Source organism: Lonchura striata, chromosome 9 (assembly GCF_050655825.1).
Source record: "Lonchura striata isolate lonStrDom1 chromosome 9, ASM5065582v1, whole genome shotgun sequence".
Lineage (NCBI taxonomy): Eukaryota > Metazoa > Chordata > Aves > Passeriformes > Estrildidae > Lonchura > Lonchura striata.
In genome coordinates, this window is record NC_140711.1 from 7302702 (window position 1) to 7329081 (window position 26380).

Genomic DNA, 26380 nt, shown 5'->3' on the forward strand with positions numbered 1-26380 from the left:
GGGGCTTAAAGCGAGGGTTCCGAGCGGGGGATTAAGGCGAGTGTCGGCGGCGGAGCGGGCCCGCAGCCCTCACGAGCAGCCGGCGCCACCGGCGCCCGCCGCCCGCTCGGGGCCCGCCCGCACGGCCCCGCCCCGCGCCTGCGCTCCCGGCCCGGGGCGCGGAGGGGCCGGGCCGGGAGGGGCCGCGTTCGCTCGGCTCGGCTCGGCTCGGCTCGGTCCGGCGGCGGCGGCCCGACCCGGGATGTGGCGGCGCCCGGCTGGGCTCCTGCTCGTCTTCGCGGCCGCCACGGCCGCGCTGTGGCTGCTGTCGGCGCGGCTGAGCGCGGGGCAGACGCGCAGGTGGGTGTGTGGGTGTGGGCGGCCGGCGCTGCCCGCGTGTCCCTCCTTCCCGGCCGCTGCCCGTGCGTCTCTCCCCGCGCAGGGCGCTGCGCTTCCCGGCGGACCTGGAGGAGCTGCGCGATCTGGCCGAGGCGCTGCGGGACTACGAGCGACAGCACCGGGGCGCGGCGCTGGCCCTGTTCTGCGGCGCGTACCTGTACAAGCAGAGTTTCGCCATTCCCGGCTCCAGCCTCCTGGTACGGGGCGGGGGCGCGGGGCCGGGACTCGGATCGGGCAGGAGGAGCCGGACGGACCCCACCGGGCCCGCAGCTCAGCAGAGTAGCCCTTAGCAGCAGTACGGGTCGGGGCTGAGCTGCCGGAGAGCGGCTCTGCTGGGAAGGATCGGGAAGTGTTGGTGGGTAATGTGCCCCGCGGGCCGGGAGAGCAGCGGGAAGAGCGTTGCCGGCCGGCCAGGGAGTGACCCTGCCCCTCTGCTCAGCCCTGTAGGCACGGCTGGGGTGCCAGGTCCGGATCTGGGCTCCTCAGGAAAAGAGAGACAAGGAGGAGAGGGTCCAGCAGAGGCCACAAAGAGATGCAGCTGGAGCATCTCTCTGATGAGAGATGGTTAGTCTGGAGAATACTGAGAGGGGATCTCATTAATGCATGTAAATATCTCCAAGGGATGTCAGAGGATGGTGCTAGACTCTGTTCAGTAGTGCCCAGCAATGGGACAAGGAGCAGTGGCCATAAAGTAAAACACAAGAAGTTTCACCTCAATATGAGGAAGAACTTCTTTCCATGGAGAGTGGGAGAGCACTGTGAACAGCTGCCCAAGGGAGGGCAAAGTCTTCTCTGGAGACATCCCAAACTCACCTGTTCCTGTGTCGCCTGCTCTGGGTGACCCTGCCTTGGCAGGGCATTTGGACTGGATAATTTCCAGAGGTTCTTTCCAACCCTAACAGTTCTGTGGTTCTGTGACAGACTGTGTCCCCCAGGCCTCACTCCATGTTGTCCCCACAGAATGTCCTGGCTGGAGCACTCTTTGGACCATGGATGGGGCTGGTGCTGTGCTCAGTGCTCACGTCTGTGGGAGCCACCCTCTGCTACCTGCTCTCTGCAGCTTTTGGCAAGCAGCTCATAGTCCACTTCTTCCCTGAGAAGGTGGCTCTGCTGCAAGGGAAGGTAAGAACTGGCAGTTCTGCTGACACCCACGATGGCCCTGGGCCAGGCTGCTCTTGGGGTGACAGGGAAAACAAGTGTGTGCAGGGGATGCTCCAGGCCTGCTGAGGGCACAGTTTAGGAGCAGGCTGCTCTCTTGGAGCAAATCTGTTGGTAGAGGGGCTGCCAGGAAAATCCTAGACCCTAAGGAAAAGCAGATATGAAATAAAGGAGGGTTTGGGAAGCCCCTGTGCTCCAGAACTGCCTCCATCCATCCCATGCAATGGAGGTGGTTCTGCTCTCGACTTCCTGATCTTTCGTTCCGGTGAGGTCCCATTTCCATCCCTTCTTTGTAGAGGGCTTGCTCACCATTAGTCTCCCATACATACACAATATTGCTGCTTTCCCTCAATTCTGAACTGATGTTACGCTGTAGCATGTTAGAAGAAAAATTCACTTCAGTATTGTGGCCATTTGAATGTTACTGCTGTTTGAGGAGCAGGAATGATATGGAACATTTCTTTTGGCAGGTAGAAGAGAACAGGAGCTGCTTATTTTTCTTCTTGTTGTTCCTGAGGCTGTTCCCCATGACACCAAACTGGTTTCTGAACCTCTCAGCTCCCATTTTAAACATCCCTATGTCCCAGTTCTTTCTCTCCGTTCTCATTGGTAAGGCCTGGGGACAGGGGACAGTGTGACACTGCTGCTTTTGGTACCACTGAGGCAGGGAGGGCAGAGCTGGGACTCTGACCCTTGGTCTGTTTCCTCTGTGCTGCCCTTGAGCATTCTGTAGGTGTCCCCAGTGCTGCAAATTTTGCTTTACACTTGGTTCAAGCACATACACTGTTACAAGCACAAACCCCTGTGTTTGTGTAATGGCCGTAAATTAAAACAGTGAGTTCCACCTCAGCATGGGGCAGAACTTTCCATGGAGGGTGGCAGAACACTGGAACAGCTGTCCAAGGAGGGCATGGAGTCTCCTTCTCTAGAAATATTCTAAATTCCCCTGGACACATTCCTGTGTCATCTGCTCTGGGTAACCCTGCCTTAGCAGGAGGGGTTGCACTGGATGATCTCCAGTGGTCCTTCCAATCCTAACAATTCTGTGATTTCTGTGTCTGGCTCTGGGCGTATTTTGCTAGTTTTCTCTAGGGGGAAACTAACAGCTTTTTTCTGCTCTGATTCCTTCAGGCCTTACACCATATAATTTCATCTGTGTGCAGACGGGGGCCATTCTGTCCCAGATCACCTCTCTGGATGCCATCTTCTCCTGGGACACACTGCTCAAGCTGCTGGCCATGGCTGTGGCTGCACTGATTCCAGGGACCCTCATCAAGAGATACAGCAAGAAACACCTGAAGCTGGATGGCAACAAGCAAGCTCAGACACTAAATGGCAGAAAGAGCTTGTGATGGTTTAAGTGCCCCAGTTTTGGGGTAAAAGCTGCAGGACTCTCTTCCCAGGGGTTACTTTCTGCATGCTCTGTGTCACCAAGGACAGTGGCAATTTTTAATCATCCTTCTCATCTCAGAGGAGGTGTCCGTTCTTATTTTTAATGAATGTTTATCTGTGCATGTACCTGCACTGAGAGAGAGATACAGGGGGTTTGTGAAAACTCAGTTAATTTGCCTGTTTCATTTAAATCCATCTCCTGTGTGCCTGAGGCTGTGGGGAATAAAAGGAGGAGTATTGGCATCCTGTGAGGAAGGCAAACCAGAACCCAGCTGTGGATCACTGGCCAAGCACAACCCTGCAGGCAGCAGGCAGGCCCTGCTCCCTCCAACTCCAGACAGATTTAGCATTTTTGGCCTGAAATGATGAGCCGTGTGCTCCTGTGCTCCAGTGCAGCTGTACAAGCATCAAGTTGAGAAAATAATGGTGTTTCAGGGTGCAGCTGTAGAAAATTCTTTGATTCCCATGTTAAACCAGCACACCCTGCAGCAAAATGCTCAGGATTTGAGCTGCCTGAATCAGTCATGTCAGAGCACTTGAGACAGCTTCTCTGGTCTGCCAGTGGCTGCTACTCCCCATAAAGAATAAAGGGAGAAAGAACAGGAATGAATGTGCCTGACTGGCAGAGATTTGTCCTTGAAAAGCACCTTGAAAACCACACATTTGCTCCTGTATAACTAGGAGGATTCCAAATAGAGTTGGGCTCTGTCCCAGTTGTGGGGAACATAGGCTACCAGAATGGTTTGGGTTGGAAGGGATCCTAAAGCCTATCCTATTTCACCCCCTGTCATGGGCAGGGACACTTCCACTATCCCAGGTTGCTCCAAGCCCCATCGAACCTGGTCTGGGACACTTTCAGGGATCCAGGGACAGCCACAGCTTCTCTGGGTACCCTTTGCCAGGGCCTCAGCACCCTCCTCCCCCCGGGATGATACTCTGCTCTTGGGGTTTTGGTATTTGCTCTCCATGAGGAGATACACTTGGAGGATAAAGTAACCTTCCAGGTATGGAAAGGGGAAGATGGGAGACCCCAGAGCAAGGTTTAATGACATCATCCCAAATTTCATGAGAACCCATTCCCAGATCACCAGACCAGCCTGCAGCATTGAAGTACACTGGCTTTTTATTCCATGCATTGTTTGCTTTGATAGTCATTCTTGTTTCCATCACTGTACACTGGTCAATACAAAAAAAAAAATCAAGTTTGTCTCAGGAATCCACAGAGCAGGGAGGAGGGGATGAACACTACTGGACAGGGCCAAGATGAAATGGGTACTTAACACGACAGTGGGGAGGGCAACATTCAGCTCTGGGAGAAAATCTAGGCTAGTGTTCAGGAGCTGTCAGCAGCCACGAGAACTGAATCAGGGTACTCGGGATGCTGGAAAGGAAACCCAGAGTTTACTCAGGCCCTGGAATGCGGTGTTACTACAAGGAGCAAGCAGGCTCACCTACACCTCTCAACTCCAGACCCTGCTAGGAGAGGAAGTGCAAGGAACTGCAGAAGAGGTGCCCACACAGCGATGTGGGGACTCTGTCTGTGCAATCCCAGGGAGGTGTCACTAAGGAAAATCCTACAAGCCCCCCCCAGAACTGACAGCAACCATCCCAGGAACGTGGGGGTGCTGAGCCAGCTCTGACGTGTGCAGGGGAGGCTGGGGTGGCACCTCCACGGGTGGAGCAAGGGGCTGCCCTAGGGCATTCCCAGAGGGATGCAGGGTCAGGAGCAGCGGGAGGAGCAGCAACACTGGACTGGAACAGTGCAATGACCCGGGGGTGTGAGAATAGAGCTAAATGTGGCAGGCTGGAGGGGGCAGCTCTGTTTGCCCAGGCTGCAGAGCACACCAGCATGTCCCCAGGCAAGGATGGGGAGGGATCAGCTGCATCCAGGACAGCTGGCCCAGAAGGGTCTCAAAATCCCAAACATCAAAGCTCTGCAAGCCCACTGGAGCTTCATCCCATGGTGAAGCCTACAAAGAGGCCACAGGTACCCAAATCCTTCTGGAATCTGTTTGTCAGGGACTGGATCACCACAGGCTGGAGGCCCTGGGGACAGTGACAGGCCTGAGTTGGAGGCAGCTCTGCTTTGGGTCTCTTTGTGGGACTGCCTAAAGATACCAGTGCTGCCCATGGGTCTCCCAGAGCCTGCCAGGTCTGAGCAGAGTCTATCCAGGGGCACAGGGCTTGGCATCCTCTGATAGAGACACCTGATGGCAGTTCTCCACCTCTCTTTGCACCACAAGGTGTTATGTGCAAACAGTTCTCCACTACTAAATTCCCACACCTTGGCTTCCAACCTCCTGAGTAAACCCTCTCTCACATGACGACAGCAAAGCCATCTCTGGCCCTGCTGGCTCCTCCTGCCACTGGCCAAGAGACAACACTGGGGAGAAGAAACAAAGGGTGGGAAGAGAGAGGGAAGGAACCAGGAAAGAGCTTCACTCCTCACAGGGTTCTGCCTCTGCCCAGAGCAGGGTGAGAACATCACTCTCTCTCCAGGAGGCTGTTTGGTCCTGCCCAGGTGATCCACTATATGGACCACTGCCCAGGGCAACTGCCCTCCTCCCTGACATCAGTTTGGATGCTCTAGCCAGGAACTCTTGTCACAGTTATTCACTCTGTGATCAATTCAAAAGTCCCTCACTCCCTGACCACCCTTCCCACATTCCCACCAGTTCAGTGGCTGCCAACCATCAGCAACATGAGCAAACTGCAGCTCTGCCCACAAGGAACTTGACTGCAGCCGTCCACCCTTCTCTGTTCTCTGCCCTGGAGTAACAGCATCCCTGGAAATCACGAGAGGCAGCAACTCCTGACAGCCACTGAGCCCAGTCTGCTCCCACCCCTCTGGCGAGCAGGGAGAAGGTAACGTCACACACAGAGATTACAATTGTGCTAGCGGTGAAGCCAACCTTCTGATCTACAGAAATGATAATAAATAATAAAATAACATCATAACTTAAGATCTGTCTGTAGTCCAGCTACAAAATTTAAAAATATGGGATAATTTAACTCATACAATACTGCTCTCTGTATAAGTAAGACATTTTCCTTCACTTTGCCATGAGGCTATAAATTACCACAGTTAAGTTCAAACCAATATTTTAACATAAAATGTAAACAAACAAAGCAACAGAAGTACCTGTCCATGGTCCATTCTTGCCATTCACCTCTGGCCGGCCATGCCAGCCAGCACACTGGGAAGGGCAGAGGGAGAGCTCTTGCAGGGACATCAACTAAGGAAGGGGGGGAGAAACGTGCTCTACCGTTTTGTTCTCTTTCAATATTGTTTTAGAAGAGTAGTGTTTGAAGGGAAGGCACTATGAGTTCTATCAGAAAACAAATTTTTCTCATCTGCCAATGCCTCGGCCTGTCACATACCAGTCCTATCCTCACTTGCACCTGCAGAGTTTCAGCTTGGAGGAGAAACAGAGGCCTCGGGGCACACCCGAGACACAGCAGCGCCCGGCCATGTCAGGATTCCCTGCACAAGGCCTGCTTTGAAGGGCAGGCAGCTGCTAATGCTTCCAAGAATGTACAGTGAATAAGGAGACAGGGCAGGGCTGATGCTCTTAGTCAGGCCAGCGATTCCCAGTCTTCCCCCTCAACACACAGCCCTCTGCTGGTTCTTGATGCTGCTGTAGGTGAGAGGCTGCTTCTCCCAGTCCACTCCAGGCGTCTCCAGCGTCCTCCCCAGAAGTGCTCAGGCTCTGCGGAATGTGCTTTCCATGCTTTGCAAGTCCTTGCTTGGCCAACACTGAGTTGATTGATTTCTTTGACTGACTGAAACAGACAGGAGGTAAGAGGAGGAAGTAAACTGGGAAATGGCACACTGCATCTGAGAGAGGTTTCCCTGCTCAGCTGGAGGTTGACACTCCCAGAGTGAAGCCAGGACGGTGGTAAGAAGTGCTCTGATACCAATTCTCAAGAGGACGAGGTTAGAATACATTTGCAGGATCTCACAACAAAATGCTGATTAAAAAAAGAAACTAAAAATCATTAAAATAAAACCCATCATTACATTCCTGGGGATGTATCGACTCAGAAGACCCTGGTTGTTAGCACCTCTGTACCAGTTTTCTCCAGGAACATGTCCACCTTCTGATTAAAAATGACCCAGCTGGTTATACTGAAAACACTTTGTTCACAGATGACCCTATAGTCAGGTCTTTTTCTGCTTTTCCTCATTTGATAAGACTGAGTGGTTTAGTTTTCTTGATCTGTTCTCCAATCTTCAGGGCCGTGAGGCCTGGTCCCCTGTGCAAGCAGCAAGAGAATCCCCCGCGTCTGTACACAAAGCTGTCCAGGCAGGACTCCCAGGATGTTTCTCCATAGTGTGCTTGCTTTCTGAACTTTTTTTTTTTGCAACAAGTCTGTATGTCTATAAATACAATCCACTCTTTACAGTAAAAAGTGTTAAAATGTCAAAAAAATAAATATCCATGTTACAGTAACTAGATTATTCAATAAAATACATCCCTGCCATTCTTGATTGAAATGCTCAAAGAGAATTAATTTCATTTGGACATTTTCCAGAGATTCGGGTTATTGCAAATCACTCCTGGGGTGGGAAGGAGAAGCATCTTCTCTTCCTGTAAAGTGTGATGAAGGGGAATGAAGTGGAATCTCAGGGAAATCAAAATGCCAGTACCAGGAAGCTTTGGGGGAGATCTGTATTACCAAGTAGCAGAGCTGCAGGGCTTATTGGTCCTGACTGTGGCATCAGAACACTCCCCTTCAGAAGAGTCACAGTCTGATTCTCCAAACTGTGGTGGGTTCTGCAAGACAAAAGGAAAGGGGGAGACTTGAGCACCATTCCTATACTGCACATCACCCACACATCCCAGTCTGTCACAGCAGCCAAGGAAAGGTCACCACCTGCAGAGGAGGAGATGGCACACATGGGAGAGGACACAGCACACGACTGTCCCACCAAAGGTCATTTGTCTCCCCTAAGAGAGGGGACAGCACAGAAATACCTGGTCAGAGCACTCCTGAACACAGGGTTATGAAGAGATATTGCAGCAGACTCTGTCCTACCCCTCCCAAACACTTGAAAGGCAGAGAAAGGAAGAAAGTCATCCCAGTTTTGTCAGCAAAGCTGCTGATGGATATGTCTGAGGCAGTTTATATCCACTTCAGTTCATTATGTATTTTTATCCCACGTAATGCAACTGCAAATCCGATGGGCTCTCAAGATCACACTCATCTTGACCAGTACATTATGTTCAGCTTTGTTTATGCTACTTTCCCCCACCCACTCTTCTGCCAAGCAGGAGGAAGATTGGGTATTGCAGCAGTTGCTTTGCCATAGTACACCTACCACATCATTTTCTAGGCAGTGTTCCAACTTTCTGGCTCTTGGATTCCTTTCCATAACATTTATGCAGTTTTTTTCCACTGAGTGGAAGGACAAGGGGATAACCAACTCACCTCGCAGCTGTGTTCATCTGCACAAAGTTTGCCCAGAGACATCTGAGTCTTGACCCTCCGCACAGCACACTCTTTGTCCGAAAGCCCATCCGACTGCGTGGAGATTTCAATGGGGATCTCTGGAGTCTGGGACAACATGTCCTCCAGCTTCTCAGCCAGCTCATCCTCCAGCTTGGTGGCCAGCTCATCCGGGCTGTTCGAGTGGTCGCTTGTGTTCCCCTCCTCTCCATCCGACACAGAGAAGTTCTCAGAGCTGAAGGTTGAGTAGGACTGGCAGCTACTGATGCAGCGGTGGGGTCTGCAAACAGGGACAAGTTCAGTGTTCACCTTGGATGACAGTCACAGGGAACTTCCTGCGTGCTGCGTTCACTGCTCTGCTACACCAGGCATTGTGGAGTGCTTTCCACATCCTGGACCTACAGAATTCTACCCTTTCTGAATTATATAGTTCAAGACCTGCATCTTTAAATTCATCTCTTCTTATTTGGTCCCATCTGATATGTCTATATTAGCTGATCTACCCTGAAACATATTTTTCTTTGACAGTGCATGTTCCTAAAATGAAAGGCTGTACTGTGGAGTTCTGTTTAATATCTTTATTGATGACATGGATGAAGGTATTGAGTCTTTCATTAGTAAATTTGCAGATGACACTAAGCTGGAAGCGTGTGTTGTCTGCTGGAGGGTAGGAGGGCTTTGCAGGGAGACCTGGAATGGTTGAATGGATGGACAGAGTCCAATGGGATGAAGTTTAATAAATACAAATGCATTTGGGCCACAATAACCCCCTGCAATGCTATAGGCTGGGGATGGTGTGGCTGCACAGTGCCTAGGCAGAGAGGGACCTGGGGGTACTGGTGAACAGCCAGCTGAACATGAGCCAGCAGTGTGCCTTGGTGGCCAAGAAGGCCAATGGCTCCTGGCCTGGATCAGCAGGACCAGGGGGGTCATTTTTCCCCTGTACCCAGCATTGGTGAGGCCACACCTTGAGTGCAGTGTCCAGTTCTGGCCCCTCACTTTGGGAAGGACATTGAGATGCTTGAGTGTGTCCAGAGGAGGAAACAAAGCTGGAGAGGGGCTGGGAACACAAACCCTGTGAGGAATGGCTGAGGGAGCTGGGGCTGCTCAGCCTGGAGAAAAGGAGACTCAGAGGTGACTTTATCAATCTCTACAACTCCCTGGAAGGTGGTTCTAGTCAGGTGGGGGGTGGTCTCTTTTTCTAAGCAGCAACTGACAGAACGAGAGGACACAGTCTTAAGCTGTGCCAAGGGAAATTCAGGTTGGATGTTAGGAAAAAGTATTTTATGGAAAGAGTGATAAAGTACTGGAATTGTCTGCCCGGGGAAGTGGTGGTGTCACCATCCCTAGATGGGTTTCAAAAAAGATTGGATGTGACGCTCAGTGCCAGGGTTTAGTTGAGGTATTAGGGTGTGAGTTGGACTTGATGATCTTAAAGATCTCTTCCAACCCAGTGATTCTGTGAGTTCAAGCTAACTCACCTGGGAATACCTGCATCACCCGGCAGCCATCCCAAAAGCCAGGCAGGATTTAGAACCATCCACTCAAGAAATAAACTCACGGTTACTTGACCACAGAAATGGCCTTGTGCCAGGATTCAACAGCAATAGTGCAACACATCAGTTGAGGGAACATGTCAGGAGACCCACAACTGGGCATAATATGGAACAGGCAACTTGTCCTCCTAATCTTCCAAATCAGTAAATCACAGAGGAAACAACATCCCACAGGAACTGTATGAGTCACATAACTTGTCCAGCCCAGCATTCTGCCTTCAACCCCAGGCAGGAAGGAATAATCTGGGAGATGAGAACAGGCTATGCAGACAGAGCCTGCTTTCTCCTGGTATCTCTTCCTGGCCTGTACCATTCTGCAGATCTGAGTTCCGAGCAGAGCTCAAACTCAGATGACAATGCTAACAGTCACTGATGGATCCATACTCTGAAAATGTTGCACTTACGGCACTTATGCTCTAATTTTCACAGCACACCTTGACAATGAGCTGCACATCTGAAAATGTTCTGGATGGAAAAAGCACTTCCTTTGGTTCATTTTAAAACCCTTTTAGCTTCACTGGCTGCCCCTAACATGAGTAAAAAGAATCATTCCTTATCTATTTTCTCCAAATAAATTACAATTTTATGCACCTCTGGTGTTGCCTTTCCTCCTTCTAGAGAAACATTTCACATGGATTTAATCTCCTCTTCTATGGAAACCATCTCTAACCACTTGTCACATTTCTCAGTACCTTTCCAAACTTTGCTGTGGTCTATGAACTGGGGCAATGAAGGGAGCATTAGGATTTAAGCTTCAGGTGTGCTGTGGATGCACACAACAGGAGACAAGATCTTATTTTCTTCTCTGCTCCTTTGAATCAAACCTTTAACCTGTTTGCTACTGGATCACTCCTGCACTGGAAACAGCTGCTTGCATGAAGCTACAGCACCAAGCCCATGATGTCTTTCCTGAGCACAGTACTGTAAATCCTGCTGTTCCCCAGGCTTATGTAGGAACATTCCCCCTAAGTCTTATTTTACAGGCAACACTATCAAATTTGATCTGCTGTTGTCACTTAGCTCTGCAATCTTATCTGAATTCAGCTACAAAGGTGCTGGGCTGGAGTCTTACCCACTGCAAACAATCAATAAACAACACTGGGAGTAGCCCACATGGGGTTCCCACATCCACTAAGTCTGATCCTGGTGAAACAGATGCAGCAACTCATTTACAGAGGCAGAAAAACATTAACAAGTGTGATCAAGTTGTGCTGCAAACAGCCTGCAGGAAAGCCAGCAGGAAAGCTGGGCCAGAGAGAACATCTCAGGATGGCCTGGAACAGTGAGTGGACATGAGGGATCAGCTGAGGGTGGATGGGACACACTGGATGGGATTCTGCTCTTTTGCCAGCACCTTCACCAGTTTCAGTGCTGGTGTGCAGGGCTATGAGACTTCTCAGTTTTGTCCCACCAAAGAGAGATTAGAGTGAATTCACCTTTTACCTTTGTCTACGAGGAAACTCCACTTCACTGTCAACTTCGCCCTCTTCCTCTTCTGACGACTCATCCCCACTCTAGCAGAAAACAAGGAGAAAAAGGGTGTCACGTTTGGGGAAGTCCAAACATAGCTGACCCTTGGTCCTTCAGGACTAAGGCACTGCAAAACAGTGCAAAAATCTACAGACTGCAACAATCTAGACCAGAAAACAGCCTGTGTGTCAGGAACACTGACTCAGACATTGCCAACCAGGAGGTTGTTTCAGACAGCCTCAAGGCTGCTATTCTCAAATATGGAATCACTGACTGGGAAATACACTGGAGTATTTTAGCAGGTATGGAGTACAGAACATTCCAGATTCTCACTAAAGCAAATCAAGTAATGAGTATCACATGGAAACCCACATAAATTATGGAGCTGATTTGGCCTCTTGGCTTTACCCTCTTCCACTACAGCCATCAATAGAGCAGCATGGAGGATGACACAGCCTTTGCCAATGGGTTTCATCAACTAGGAAAACTTGGGATTTGTTTCATACCTCAGTGAGCAGAGCCTTTTATTCTCCTTATCCCATCCAAATTTACCCCAACATTGTAGTTTTTTTACAGCCTCCTTCTATCCCATCCAACCTGTCAGCCCCTCATTAAGCCTTTATCTCATCCCATCCCCTTGTCTTACAAGGTCCTAGTTCCGTCATGCTGGGGCCAAACCACACTCTTATTCTGGTAATTATGCTATTTCCTTGACTTTTGTAGCCAGGCTCAGTTATCCTGCTCTTGGAACTCAGACTGGTTCTTATTTCTCTCACCACCTGGATGGAAGCAGGAGGAACAAAGAGCTGCTTCTGTACAACTGTGTCATAATCTCCTTTTTACTTTTGCAAAATCTTCAGAAAATACAGGAGAAATATGACTTTCAGTGTAGGGGAACAATTTTTGGCAGGTGCAGCAAAAGGGATGCCCTCAAGACCATGGCAAATGTTGAATCTTTGCCCTGAGACACAGCAGCACCACAGATTGTCAAAGAAACTCTCACATGATATTACATCACAATTTAAAGAATGCATTTATCCCTTCCTTTGGAGAAAGGCTTGAAAGCATTTTGAGACTGTTTCAACATCAAAAATTCAGTAGAACAAGCTGCAACTCAAACCAATTGGTGAAACTGCACATAACAGAACCAAACCCTACCAAAACCACATCTTCAAACCCTGGTTGCTCCTTCCTCACCTTTGGGAGGGATCTTGCTTTGCAGGGCAGCCCTGAGGAAGCCAAGTGCTGGGGAGTGCCCAGGGCAGACACCGCTGTGCCCTGCTCCTCCAGCTTCTCCATGAACTGCGCGCTCTCGTAGAGGGACGCGGATGCGGGGGACTGGGGGCGGCTTCCCCCCGGTTCCACAGACGCCATCTGTGCCTGGCCACTGTCCTCATCCCTGCACTGCAGGCAGGGGTCGTAGGGATCCGCCTGGCAGCACTCCCAGCGCTCGGCCGTGCTGTCCTTGCTGTCCAGGCCGCGGCGGCAGTCGGCCTCCATGGCGGTGGAGATGAGGTCGGGGCTGGAGCCGGAGACGCGGCGCTGGGCGTGGTTGCTGAGGGGGCTGCGCAGCGCGGCCGCGGGGCCGAAGTACCGCAGGTTGTTGGCGCAGGTGGCGATGTCCTGCCCGTGGGCGTGCAGCCGCGAGTGCTGCCCGTGGGGACTGTGGCCGGGCTGCTGCGGCACTCCGGGCGCGTGGGGAGGCTGGGGAGGGCCAGGCTGGAGGCCGTCCTCTTGCGCTGGCTGGTTTTTCAAGATCCCTGCAAATTCATTGTAGCTGCCTTTGCTGTTCCCCCGGCGGTGCCGGGGCTTGCTGCGGTACCGGCTTTTGCCACTCAGGGTTGACATCTTAGGACTTCCTGAGACTGGGGAGCCATTGGATGCTGCTTCTGTGCTGGGTATGCCCTCTGACTTCAGTAAATCTGGCCTGGGAGGCAAGGAGAAGTTATATGTCAAGCCACAAAGAAAGAAGTGACACTGGCCCAGAGCCAGGATGAAGAGGCAGCTAGAGCCAAAAGCACTCTCTGCTTCCTAAAATCTACAGGCTGCTTTCCCCTTCAGCTGCTTGACTCCTGCATTTTGATCCCTGTGATTCTCTCCACTCAATGTCCTTTCTATTCTGCCCATCCTGCTCTACACTCCTGTCTTGCTGTTTTTTTCAATAGCTGTCACGCACTTTCCTTTTCCGCTCTTATTTTGATGTTCTCTCCCAAAATAGCTCCCTCTCAAGGACCTTGGGGTAGAGCATGGCTCTGACTCTGTGCATGTGCCGTGGTGGTGATCAGGCTGCTTATCTAAGAGCCATGTGGGGATATTAATTCAGAAGTGATTATTCACTTGTAATCAGGACTAACTCCTGGAAATCCTCAAAAAAATAAAGACTAAGACAACTCTTCTAGGAAAAAAAAAAATCTCCCTATCTAAAAGTCATGCAGAAGAGAAATAACTGAAAGGACAGCATGAATTCCCAAATCTCAAATCCCAAATTAATTCCTCAACAATTAATCCATCCTTCCTAAGGCCTGCCTGATTTCCACAATCCCTTGCCCTGCTTATTCCCATCCAAGTCAAGGATGATCTTGGACAGTTAGGAATTTGAGAAAACTCAAGAAATACCTCCTGTCCAAGCACCACCTTCTGCTCAAAAATCACATGGACCAACAATTCATTCATTCAACCAACACATCCTGGGACTCTGCAGTTCCAGAGAGCTGCCCAGGTGGCAGGGATGGCAGGATTCATCCCTTTCACCTTAAGATAATTAAACAATTATGGTTCTGAGGATCAGACAAGTCTCAAGTGTGAAACCCCTTTGTCCCACCCTGCATTTCATCAGACTCCAAGGGAAGGAACTACCCAGTGGGGATTTTCTACTGGCTGTGGCACAGGACTGGGTTGTTCTCTTGTTCTCACCGTTTGGTCTGGCTGCCTGGTTTATGGGAGACTCCTTTCCTCTTCATCAACTTCTCCACTGTATTGGGGTGGATGATTGGTCTGACTGGGTGGCGTTTATAAGTCCCAGGGTATTTCTTTTCCACTGCTTGTTCCCTCCTGAAACATCAGGGAAATAAAAAAAAGAAAATCACATCAGTTGTCCCTCTCTCCACCTGCTGCTCCCACTGGACAGGAATTGGCTCTGCAGGGAACACACTGCATGCCCAACTGCTCTGCTGAGAAAGGACACAGACACTTCTAAACTCCTTCTGCAGGCACCATGCAGAAGGCACAAGGCCCTGGCCCACAGTCCAGGAGCAGCACTGCCGTTCCCTTCATGCATGGGCCAAAGGATGCCAGCACCGAATGGGAAGGTGACTTTCTCCAAGTCAGTAACAACTGACAGTGGTCTGCAGGAATTCACTCCAAAGGGACCTCTCCCTGGTCACCAGCAACTCCCTAACTTTTGTGGTTTGTCAGGGGACACTAAATCTACATGTGCCCCTCCCCAGTTTAGAAATGAAGTGCTGTTTGTGCTCTGCTGTGTGCAGACTGCCACGTGCACCTCACCATCCCCAGACACGTACTTGATGAGCTCCTTCTCCCGCACCTCCAGCTGCAGCATGATAGCACTGAGCTCCATGTACAGGTTGTTGGCTCGCTCCAGCTTCTTCTCGTAGTGCTCACGGATATCTAATGCATGCCTAAAAGGCAGAAAAAGCTTTATTCCAGCCTGACTTCCATGGACCAAGAGAAGAGAATGAGGAAAAGTACAGGTGCTTTAGGAAAAGGCCTTTTAAAAGTCAAATTTTCCAGCTGTACTGCACTGAATCCCAGATAGAGCTAACAGTGAATGATGACTGATTAAGAGCCTGATACAGCAATAAATCATGATATGGTTTAGAAAGTGTTTAACAGCCGTGAAAGTGTGGCAACATTTCTCCCCAGAAGAGCTGCAAATGCCTCACACACACCTAGAAGCCCTCTGGCCAAGCCCTGATCAGCCTTTTGCATAGAGAGGGGGCTAAACCAGCCTCTACAAAACAGGAAAGAAGTCATGTGTCTGTGTTTCATTAACAGCAGGGTGTCCCCACAGCTCCAGTACAGCTGAAATACGTGGCCACCCAAAGCTCCCTGGGGACAGGGAACACTGAACAACCATTGCATCAAACTGCCTGGCCAAGAGCCCCTTTGGCTCCTCAGGTTTGATGCAGAACTGCTTCTTACGTGTTTTATGTTTCTCTGTCTGCTGTATTTGCAAATTTGTATCACAGAAGGAAATATTTTCCCTTCTTTAAATAAACCTTCTGCTTTCATTTTTAAGTTGGTATAATCAAAAAGCATTTCAGTGGGCTGTTTATATGAAGTACGTTCACTTCTCTGTAATAACTAATCCAAAGAAAGAAAAACTAACCCACAGCAGAGAAAGCTCACAGCCAACCTCAGGATGGATTTCCCACTGAGATGGATGTCTCTGCTTCAGTGCTGTTATCACAAACACCAATTCTCAGGTAGAAATATTCACTAGGGAACACACAAGCCTTTGCCACCTTCTCTGAAGCAAACTGTTGAGACTGCCCAAGAACAGTGAGAGCTCCCACTGCTTCTCTCCAGTTTCCATCAGCTGAGCAGTGCTCATGGCCTAGGTCATGCCCATGGGAATTTTGGTTTCTGTGTTCACAAGGAATTTAGGCTGCCCAAATTTTTACCACCAGGAATACTGGGTCCTGTTTTGGGAACCTCAATACAAGAGCAGAATAAAAAGAGTCAGGGGCTGGAGCAGAAGGCCCTGTGAGGACAAGCTGAGGGCTCATTTAGCTTGGAAGGGAAGACTGGATGGGAAATGCAAACAGTAAACACAAAAGAGTGTGAACAGACCTCAGCTCTTCTCTCCGACGGCGAATCAATTCTTCATCCAGCCGGTGGATACAAGTTCCTTCACTTTTAATTTTCTCAAAATGTTTCTTCACTTCTTCTCTCCATTCAGCCTAGAAAAGCAATTTACTTTTAGCTATTTACAAAGAATTGGGATCTGTAGGTGAACCACAGAAAAACTCTTGGGCGATGTTGTTTGTGTCTGCAGAAAATTACAGCTTTGGGTTGAGAATGTATTTTTGTTAGCTGAATTATTTTGGGTAACAACACTGCAGCACAGTTAGTGCCAGCATTTTCAAATGGTATTTACAATTTTGTGCTTCAGAGAATTTACAACATATCTGCATTTTCTAAGAAATATTTTTTAAATTCCTAGAGTTCTTTTTATCCTAAGAGAACATTTTCTTTACTTTTGGCAGTGAAAGTAAGTAGAAAGGTTTGTGATTTTGAAAGCCCCATGATGATACCTCTGTAGAGTAATACTCTATCTTCCCCTTGAAGTCCTGGTTCCTGCAGAAGTCTCAGTTTGGGAAAGTTTGGGTAAAAGATTTTCAAACACCCATCAGGTTGCTCTTCCCCAAGAATCAAACTGAAATCATGGATCCAGACTTTCTCTACTCAGTCCACCTTCCAAAATCAGATCCTTGGAGCTAATTCCAGTACTCCGAGGCTACAGCCTTTCCCCAGTTACCTGGGATTTGAAGTAGGTTTCCTGAGGAGTAGCCAGCACATCAGCAGAGGCAATGTCCAGGTGCATCAGTGTCTGCCGGAAGGACGGACGGTTCCGGGGCTTGCTCTGCCTGAAACGAAACAGAAACAGCAAGGGTGAGGTGAGGGATGGGCACTGCCAGCCTCTCCTGCCCTTCTCAAAGGGTCTCACTAGATCCTATTCTCTGAACCGAGCAGCTGACAGGTTAGAACAAAGGAGCTTTTCTGGTTGTCTCTTTTGCTGAATACAATTTAATTGTGCTAGAAGTGGTTTGTGATGACCCATTATGAAGAAACAAAAGAAGTGCAAAATGTTTAAGACCAGAAAATGAGACTACAGAGTGAAAGATCACAGAAAAGTATAAAAACATTTTGATTTTTGAGAAAAAGCACCAGCACTTGAGTTTCAGGACTGAATCCACCTTGCACAGGGCAATAGTAGCTTCTTGAGCCTCCTCTCCCCTACCAACCACCTCCTTCCACTAGGTGGGGATACAAGTGTTTGTAGGTACTGTGTTTTACCGAGCTGCTCAAGCTGCCACAGCCCAGCTGCAGCAGCTCAGGGTAAACAGCCATTGGGAGAGGTCCACACTTGCTCTGGCCTGTTGTCCCCTTTGTGCCACGAGGAGGATGGCTAGTAAAACCATGGAGTGGGAAAATGCTGGAAGACCCTTTACACTGTGTCAAAATGTAATTACAAAGACAAAGCATCAATGTGGAACCCAAGAAAAAGAATTTCAACTCTAATCTGGTACATGGAGGAAACTGAAAGCATTTTCCATATCTGAAGCTGGAAAATCTGTGTTCCAGACAGAAAACTTATATTTCTCTTTGTCCAGTCCAAAAGACCGTTGCTCTGGCTTTCCCCTTTTTGGAAAACAAGGTGTTTTCCAAATGAAAAAATCAGTTCCCTTCATTCTGGATGTAGCTTCAAGGAATTTTACGCCTACTTTCCTTCCATCTCCTTTTGTCTCCCGCAGAGCCACTTCTTATCCTCTACTTTGCTACAGCAAAGCAACACCGTCTGTGAAGGCTCCTGAAAATGTCCTGGCATCCAGGCCTGCTGCCACAAGGAAGCAGAATCCAAAATGTTAAAACTTACTGTTCTCAGGACAAGTGTGAGAGTATCTCAGAGCCCTCTGCTCTGGGCTCCCTACTCCCACCCTGACTTTCACAGATTTTGCTGGGAGCCAGCCCTAGGTCTGTGCTCTGTGGGGTTCAGGTTCTTACCAGGTTTGCTTCATGAGGATTTTGAAGCCATCTGGGCAGGTGGAAGGGACAGGAAGGTGGAGGCTGTTACTGCCCACTCCCCAAATGATGGCCGAAGAGTCCACGTCCTTGTAGGGAATCTCTCCCGTGAGCAGCTCCCACAAAACCACCCCAAATGACCTGATGAAGAAATAAACCAGGATACATAGAGTTCACACAGAAGCTGTTAACAGAAACATCTGGAGCTTGAAAAAAAACAGGTTTTTGGGCAAAACAGGGAAATAGGGATCTCTGGTCCAAAACTGCAAGTAGGTGCAACAGTGAGTTTTAGCACACCAGGTAAATCCAGCACACGGTTGAGCACAAAACCACACCGGTTTCTACCCACCCTTTCCTGCTTCTTTGTGAGATTTTAAAGATCCTGAAAGCATATTTTCTGTACTGACTGTCTTGCTCCTGTTAAATAAAAAGACTCCAAAGCCTACTCTCAGATAGACTTTGAACTGTTCTTGCTGGTAAGAACAGATGATTGACTACTGCACAGACTGACAAGTGTCTTACAGAGACAACACAACTAAGGTTTTGTGGGTTTTTTTTACATTTCATTTAACTGGTTTTCTCTTCTTTTCCCTAACGAAAGGCTCCCTCTGCTGTTACCTGTAGTCCCAGGTAAGAGTTTCAAGGTTTAAGACTGAGCACTAAAACTACTGCAACACAGAAATTAGGAAACAAATGCTACTTGCATAACTGTCAGTACCAAAAGCACATGAGTTCTCATCTGATACTCCTTTTGTTCTGAAGAAAGGAAGGATAAAGCAAAAACAAAATTAATTAAGAGAACTCAGTCAGAGAAAGAACCTCCTACAAGAACTGAAAGATGTAGGTAAGAAAATTCACTTTGCTTCTCTTTGTTAATAAGGTTACCAGAAAGAACCAAAACCTTCATTTTCAACAACAAACATCTGTTTTGTATACACTCATCACCCGATGAAACACCAAAGAGACACCAAACCAGTCAATACAGAGATAAACAAAATGCTGCTGAGAACCACCACCACTGTTACTGCACATCAACAAGTGGGCTGTGATACAGGTGAGGCACAACCATCCCGATTTCAAGCCAGACGTGCCACCTCACTCTATGTCCCATTCCTCTGTGGGACACCAACCCTGCCAAGCTGGAGACCATAGCCAGGTGAAAGGTGAGAAGGATGTTTCTGGCTTGTATCACTATCCAGTGCTTTTATTAAGTACAGAAGAACTTCTAAGGGACAAACTACCAGGTCTGAACAACCATCAGCCAGGAAACAACTTCATGTGAAAAACACTGCACTTTCAAAGCCCATTGGCTTCAAATCATGTATTAAAAAACCAACAAACAAGCAGAATTTGAATATTTCTCGCCTCAAAATCCCTTTTTGTGGGCTGCAGGAAAGCAGGGATCTGGGAGGTTGGACAAACTATCAGGGAAAGCTCATCTGGCTTCGTATTTGTTATGACTAAGAACTGACAAAGGATTTCCAAGAGTCCTGATAAGATTATAGATTTATTTTTCTGCATGCTGTTAGAGATGAGAGAGAGCAGACATGTAAGCAGCTCAGGAACTGTTCTCATTTGTTGGCAGCATTCATGAACATCATTTTTATTCATCTTGAGGGAGGAATGGATGGCAAGGGAGAGTCTGAGCAACCACCACTTTTGCGAACTCCAGAGGAACTGGCACCAAAGAGCAACATCTCCATGTCATTGAGGGAAGGAGCAAAGGTTTTACTGCACAGGATGTTCAGTGAAATATTCCTGAACATAAACCCCTCTAAAGGACAGAAAGCTGAGGGTGGAGATCCAGCACCGCTTGTCCTCACAATCCCGTGATTCACAGGGAGGGGTTCAACAGGCAAATGCTGGGTGTATTTTCTTTCCAGAACAACCCAAGTGTTTCTGCCAGGGGAGCTGGCTGTGCTGTGACCTGACATCCAAAATAAACACTGTGGACACTGTGGGCACAAAAGCAGCTGCACGCCACAGGCAACATCACCTTCTCTGCAGGAAATCTTGCCCTTCAGGTCAAGCCCAGGCCCGAGCTAGAACTCCAGCAGCAGCTCCTGATTCCACTGCACCCTGGACCACCTACAGCTTTGTCCAGCAGCTCCCTGCCCTGCCAGGGAAGGGACAGCATCTGAAGCTGAAAAACCACAGGAAGCAAAATCCCTCCTGGCTGTAAAGCAGGGAGAAGGGCATTTGTCCTGGCTGCTGACATTTAATATGCAGAAATAATGAGGCAGAAACAGAGCTGCAGTTCCCTTGAGGGCTCTGAAACCTGTGGAGAGGCTTCCCAAAGGAACTCCAAGGCCGAGCCCTCTCAAGCCTTTTTAATAGCACAGAGACTGAAGAATTCCTTGTGTTCTTTGGACAGAGCATGGTCCACATCAATGGAAACAGGTTCCAAAACTCTTACAACCTATCCTGGTTTCATCCCTCTTGGATCCAGGACTGGATTCACTGGACTGTAATCCTGTAGTTGCTCATACAACATCCACCCTGGTGTGCAGGAAGCACAGGGGGTGAGGAGAGCAGGGGCCTCCCCACAGCTCCAGTGTGGCCCTGAAGAGGGGCAGAAGAGAAGGAAAAACCACCCTGGCTGTGGAGGCTGCCAAGAGGGCCCTGAGCACAGCACTGGGAGAAAGCTCTGGGCTGGCTAACGACACAGGGAGGAATTTCTGCATTTGCTTCCTGCAAGACAAAGACTACACTGAGCCTAAGCTGGAACCTGCAGGTCAGCACCCAGCCAGCACACCTGTGTCACTTCCCTTTCCATCAGAGCCCACCAAAATTCAGGGCACCAGGCAGAAGGAGAAAGGAACAGCCTGCTACAAAACAAACCATGCTCAGGCACAGGATGAGGAAAGGACATGGGAAGTGCTGGGAAACCACGGGACTGAACAGAAGGTGAAGGTACTTGACCGTGAACACCACTCACCAGATGTCCACCTTCTCAGAGACGGGCTCATTCCGTATCACCTCCGGGGCCATCCACGCCACTGTTCCCGCAAAGGACATTTTGGTACTTTTATCACTGAGCTCTTTAGATGTACCGAAGTCTGAAATCTTTACTGCATCTGTGTGTGTAACCAAAACACTGGAGAAGGGAAAAAAAGCAGTCATCACTATTTTGTGATTTTTCTTGCACCACAACAGACAGACAACTGAAGTAAATCCCTTATTAATCAATACAACCTGTCAATGAGGCCACACTGCTCACAAGTGCAGTACAAAAGAAAGATCTTGTATTTTCCCCAGTAAAAGCTCTCTTTTGGGTGGTTGTGTTTTGTACCTTAAATGCATTTCTTAATGGTACAAGTCAAAAATCAATCTCAATAAAACTGCAAATTAACAAGTAACTGAGGATCCAGAGGCAAAGCTTTACCTTAAACTGTGCCGTAAATCATCTAAAAGCATTAGCTTAATGCACTATCACAGACTAAAGAAGTAATAAACATCTAGGGAATAAGAATATAAAGAAGCCAGAACATTTTAGTCAGAAACCAACAGAGAAATGAGGAAGACACATTCCAGAAAACCAGGGAAATAACAGGAAAATAAGGAGGAAAAATAAAAAGGAAGAAAGCAACAGAATATCCCACTTTCCATGAAGACCAGATATCATCAGATCATTAAATATTTCCTGACAGCTTTTTATCATGGAAGATACCAGTAAAATTTTCACTATTGTTAAGTGCCAACAAGTTGCAATAGTTTCACTCTCACTAGATTTGAGTCAAGATCGGGGAAAAAACAGTAGAGCCATTTGACCAAACTTTAAACTATTTCTCAAGAAAAGGAAAAAATAGCCCAAACTGAGGATGTTTAAGCATCTGAGACTCACTTTAATGACCTGAAGAACCACAACTGGGGGATGTTTAATTTTGGTGGTCTTGAGGAACCCAAACTAAGGGATGTTTAAGCAGCTGAGACTCACTTTGGTGACTTGAGGTCTCGATGGATGATTTTGTGGAGGTGCAGGTAGTTCATGCCACTGGCAATCCCCGTGGACCAGTCCACCAGCAGGCGCGGGGTGACCTTCCTGCCAGCCCGCAGGACCTCATAGAGCTGCCCGTGGGCACAGTATTCCATGATGATGCAGTAGCACGGGGCCTGGGTACAAACTCCCCTGTCAAAGAGAACACATAGTGAGTAGCGGCAGACAGACAACTGGACAGCAAGGGTGACCACCACTTTGTCCTAGACACAGCTTAGCTCCTGGATTGTAAAAACCTTCCTAGAGAACTTGAGCGAACGGCTCTTGCCTGGACAAAGCTCCTGACAAGAGTCACAACCTACTTGAAGGCGATAATGTTGGGATGCTTGAGCTTCCGCAGATGCTTGATGTCTGTCTCGTTCTGATCCCTCACTTTCTTGATGGCCACCTCCTCTGCCCGGAACTTGCCCAGGAAGACAGCGCCCTGTGCCCCGCTGCCCAGCCACTGCAGCTCCGAGATCTCCTCGAACGGCACCTCCCACGTGTCTGGGCACAGGGGAAAAACAGGATAACAGAAAAGGTCAAGGCTGTGAATACTGCCAGAGCTCACCAGGGCAGCACTTGCCACCTGCTGCACCACAGGCTGGGCTCTTCTGGAGGGAGTAGGTGACATCTTCTGGCACAGCTGAGGCACAGCCCACATGCGCTCAGCCCCAACAACCCTTTCAGCTCTCCCAGCCACCTCCAGCCTGCTCATTCCCATCCTTCTGGCTGTTTTTTTATCACCCTGTTAACCACTTGTGTGAGACACTCCAGCTTGGCAGGCAGCAATTTGCCATACTAGGCAGCCTGGAATGGCACTTTTGGAAGGAGATCCTCCACCCCAACACTGACCAAAGTGAGTGACTCCATTGAAAAGCAGAGATCAGAAAAAAACATTTAACGTTCACAAGTGATATAAAAATATTGAGGGTCTTTTCACTCACTGAAATAAAAGTCAGAGGTCACAGGCTGTAAAACACAGAGCAGCAACCAAGACAGCCAACACAAAGCACATCAACCACCAGCAGCAGGCACAGAAATAGGTCCTTCCCACATCAACATCATGTATATCAATGTCAAACAGGCAACCTTAAGCAATTCCTCTTCTTCAGTACCCACACACATTTGTAGGGATAATGTTGGAGAGGTCCAGTGACACTGTATAAACTTCAAGAGAGCTGCACCCATCAGAACAGAAAGCCCTGTTCCCTGTCAGTCACCTTGAAATTACCTTAAATCTCATAAACAGCAGGATAAAAGGCAGGCAACTGTTTATTTACTGTAATTCAATAAAGATCTACATTTGGAGAATAAATTATTTAGTAGCAAACCGAACAAGTAACCACTGATTTCTGAAATAAAAGGAAGTCACACCTGTACAGATCTCTGTTTCAGATGAGTACAAAGGTGTGTCCTTGTCTCCTCCAGACTCTTAGCCTTTGGGACGTTTCCAGGGCTGCATCTGGGACTATGCCAAAGTGTCCATTCTAGATACTGTTATCACTGAAGGAGAGCTTGTGTATCTTAATTGTCTGTGGCTCATCCCAGTTCAAGGCTTTCCCCGGGATCATTCCTGCCACAGGCGGGCAGAGGCTGCTGTCTCCTTTTGAGCAAGCGCTCCCCAGGCACGGCCATGGAAAAGCAGCTCTCCCTCAGAGCCAGACCCCAGCACTCCTCCTGCTCACTGAACTAAAAACAAAAACATTGCTCATCCACAGCAGAAATTCCCTCCCCCTTGGCAGGGCAAAGTTCAACCCCCAGCACATGTTCCTTTCCAGACATAAGGCTATTTTCCATACTCATGGATCCGCTCGCAGCTCTGAACATAAACTGGCATTTAAATCTTTGGACATTTAAACACTAAAAGACTTTAAATAAAGAAAATAATTAGATAATTAATAAAATTCATTCATTCAAAATTAAATCAAGAAGATCTGTATTTCTATTTAATTGCACATGCATCACTTCAGAAAGGAGGTGGCAAATAGCGATGATTCTTGTGCATGTTGATGAACAGAATTTTTATATGGGCAACATCAAAACTATTCTGTTGTACTGAAATAGCTGTTTCTTTCATAGAATCATGGAATGGACTGGGGGGGAAGGGATCTAAAACCCCATCCAGTCCCACCCCCTTGCCATGGGCAGGGACACCTTCCACTATCCCAGGTTGCTTCCAAGCCCTGTCCAACCTGGCCTCAGACACTCCCAGGGATCCAGGGGCAGCCACAGCTGCTCTGGGCACCCTGTGCCAAAGGCCTCACCACCCTCACAGGGAAGAATTTCTCCCAAGTATCCCATCTATCCCTGCTCTCTGGCAGTGGGAAGCCATTCCCCATTGTCCAAAGTCTCTTTCCATCCTTAACTGTGGGAAATCTGTCTTTCCTGTACACAACACTGACATTCATTGCCATGAAGCATCTACAGTTTGTGAGCAGTAACGGATAACTGCATCACCTTGGAACCCTAGTTTGCTCTCAGTATTCCCTATCAGGTAATATTACCTTCCCCCTCTGCAATGGCAGAGGCTGAGAGAGGCTGTAAACAAAGTAAGCAAAAGTTCATGTGGTTCTTTCTGCAAAGTCCTCTTGTGTTTATTTCAGAACACAGATGCTCTCCCATATCCCATTTGAATCCTGATTGTCAGGGGCACAATTCAGGAAAGAATTTCAGTATAATGACAGTGAAATATCCCACATCTTGGGGAATATCAAGAAGAACAAAGAGCCAAACCATAGGTAACATACAGTGCAGTAGTCAGACTTTTCTGGGCCTTAAGAAACCACTGGGATACGTCCCCTAAATAAATTAAGGTGTAATAGCAACAGGAATTGCGCAAGAACTTGTGTTTCTGAGGTGATTAAGAACCATTTGAATAGGATGATGAGAATCTATTTCCCATGGGGAAGAAATGCAGGAGCAGCCCGAGCTATTGAATCAATCTATTTGGAGGAAGCTTTTCCCAGCACTGGCTGCTCTCCAGCACTGGCACTGTGACAAGAAGCATCTCTGGTTTACACAGACCCCCTCAACACAAGCACCCTCTGACAGGCACCTTGCTCTCCAGGTAGACACCAAAACCCTCACAATGATGGTAAACACACAACTCGTGAAAGGGAAGGTGAAAGCTACTGGAGACAACTGCTTAATCCAAAGAAAATGGTTGGGAAGTCTAATAAGTCTCTAGGAAACACAAACAAGTCTTGCTTTAAAGTGTTGGAGTCCCCTCAATCCCAATTAAATAACTGGTAGATGCAAATTAAAGAATTGAGTGTGTGTCCCTGAAAGCATTCACCAACAGCCTTTAGAAATCAGGGTAAACACCTGGAAAAGGGATTTTATGGGTCAAACCCCAAGTACCTATATCTCAGATAATCAGCCGGCACTGAACAATACAAAAGCAAACATTCCCCACAGGAATGACTGACTCCTCACCAAGCAGTGATTGACATTACCTGGTCAACCAGCATAGAGCCTGTGGCAGCTCCCAGCTGATCAATGCTCTGCCCAGCCTGCGTCCTGCAGGGAAGAACAGGCACACCCTCTTGTTGACCATTCTGGTGTCAGGAAGGACACTCAAGCAGTAATTTCAACAAGAAAGTAAGGCAGAATCATGTAAAAGCTGTTCTTATCTTTTCCCTCTTTCACCAAGTCACAAGCCAAAGCATCACAGGCAATATGGGCTCAAGGACATGGAACCTATTTGTCTTTTACTACTTGTAACCACAACACCACCACCATGTCTCAAAGAATGGGCCTGCAGGACAGCCAAAGCAGGTGGGCAGGGACACCAGGGAGCAGCAAAAACTACTACAGAGCACCTGCAGGCAACATAAAATGGTTTGGGTTGGAAGAGATCTTAAAGCCCATTCCCTTCCACCCCCTGCCACAGGCAGGGACACCTTCCACTATCCCAGGTTGCTCCAGGCCATCCAGCCTGGCCTTGGACACTTCCAGGGATGCAGGGGCAGACACAGCTTCTCTGTGCCAGGGCCTCATCACCCTCACAGGGAAGGACTTCTTCCTCATCTAATCTTAATCTCTCTTCTATTAGTTTAAAACCATTCCCCTTTGCCCTATCACTACTTCCCCAAGTCATTCCACTTCCATTCCACTACTTAGAAAAAGTCATTCCCCTTCTTTTTTATAAGCCCTCTTTAAGATCTGGAAGGTCACACAGCTGCAGACCCAAACTGGACTTCTATCCCTGTTGTTGATTCAGCCCAACACA

The 26380-nt window shown here is 48.4% G+C and overlaps 2 protein-coding genes across 12 annotated transcripts in view; one reads left to right on the top strand and one right to left on the bottom strand.

The window, feature by feature from the left end:
• The first annotated feature begins 158 nt into the window (after positions 1-158).
• TMEM41A (transmembrane protein 41A) lies at positions 159-3095 on the top strand. The gene is made up of 5 exons (XM_021537186.3): positions 159-339; positions 422-575; positions 1339-1500; positions 2007-2145; positions 2668-3095. Exons 1-5 carry the CDS (start codon positions 242-244, stop codon positions 2886-2888), a joined length of 774 nt encoding a protein of 257 aa, XP_021392861.1. The 5' UTR covers positions 159-241; the 3' UTR covers positions 2889-3095.
• A 938-nt stretch (positions 3096-4033) lies between these two features.
• The window catches only part of MAP3K13 (mitogen-activated protein kinase kinase kinase 13), a 72249-nt gene continuing 49902 nt past the window's right edge, over positions 4034-26380 (bottom strand). For all 11 annotated transcript variants that reach the window (XM_021537182.3, XM_021537184.3, XM_085587645.1 and 8 more), the window contains 13 exons: positions 22470-22653; positions 22108-22299; positions 21109-21267; positions 18153-18311; positions 16906-17014; positions 16218-16327; positions 14927-15043; positions 14319-14456; positions 12603-13332; positions 11379-11449; positions 8362-8659; positions 7609-7706; positions 4034-7520 (listed from right to left, as the gene is read on the bottom strand). In XM_021537182.3, coding sequence (XP_021392857.3) covers positions 7484-7520; positions 7609-7706; positions 8362-8659; positions 11379-11449; positions 12603-13332; positions 14319-14456; positions 14927-15043; positions 16218-16327; positions 16906-17014; positions 18153-18311; positions 21109-21267; positions 22108-22299; positions 22470-22653 — 2402 coding nt within the window. In that variant the 3' untranslated portion in view covers positions 4034-7483. The remainder of the gene's footprint in view (positions 7521-7608; positions 7707-8361; positions 8660-11378; positions 11450-12602; positions 13333-14318; positions 14457-14926; positions 15044-16217; positions 16328-16905; positions 17015-18152; positions 18312-21108; positions 21268-22107; positions 22300-22469; positions 22654-26380) is intronic.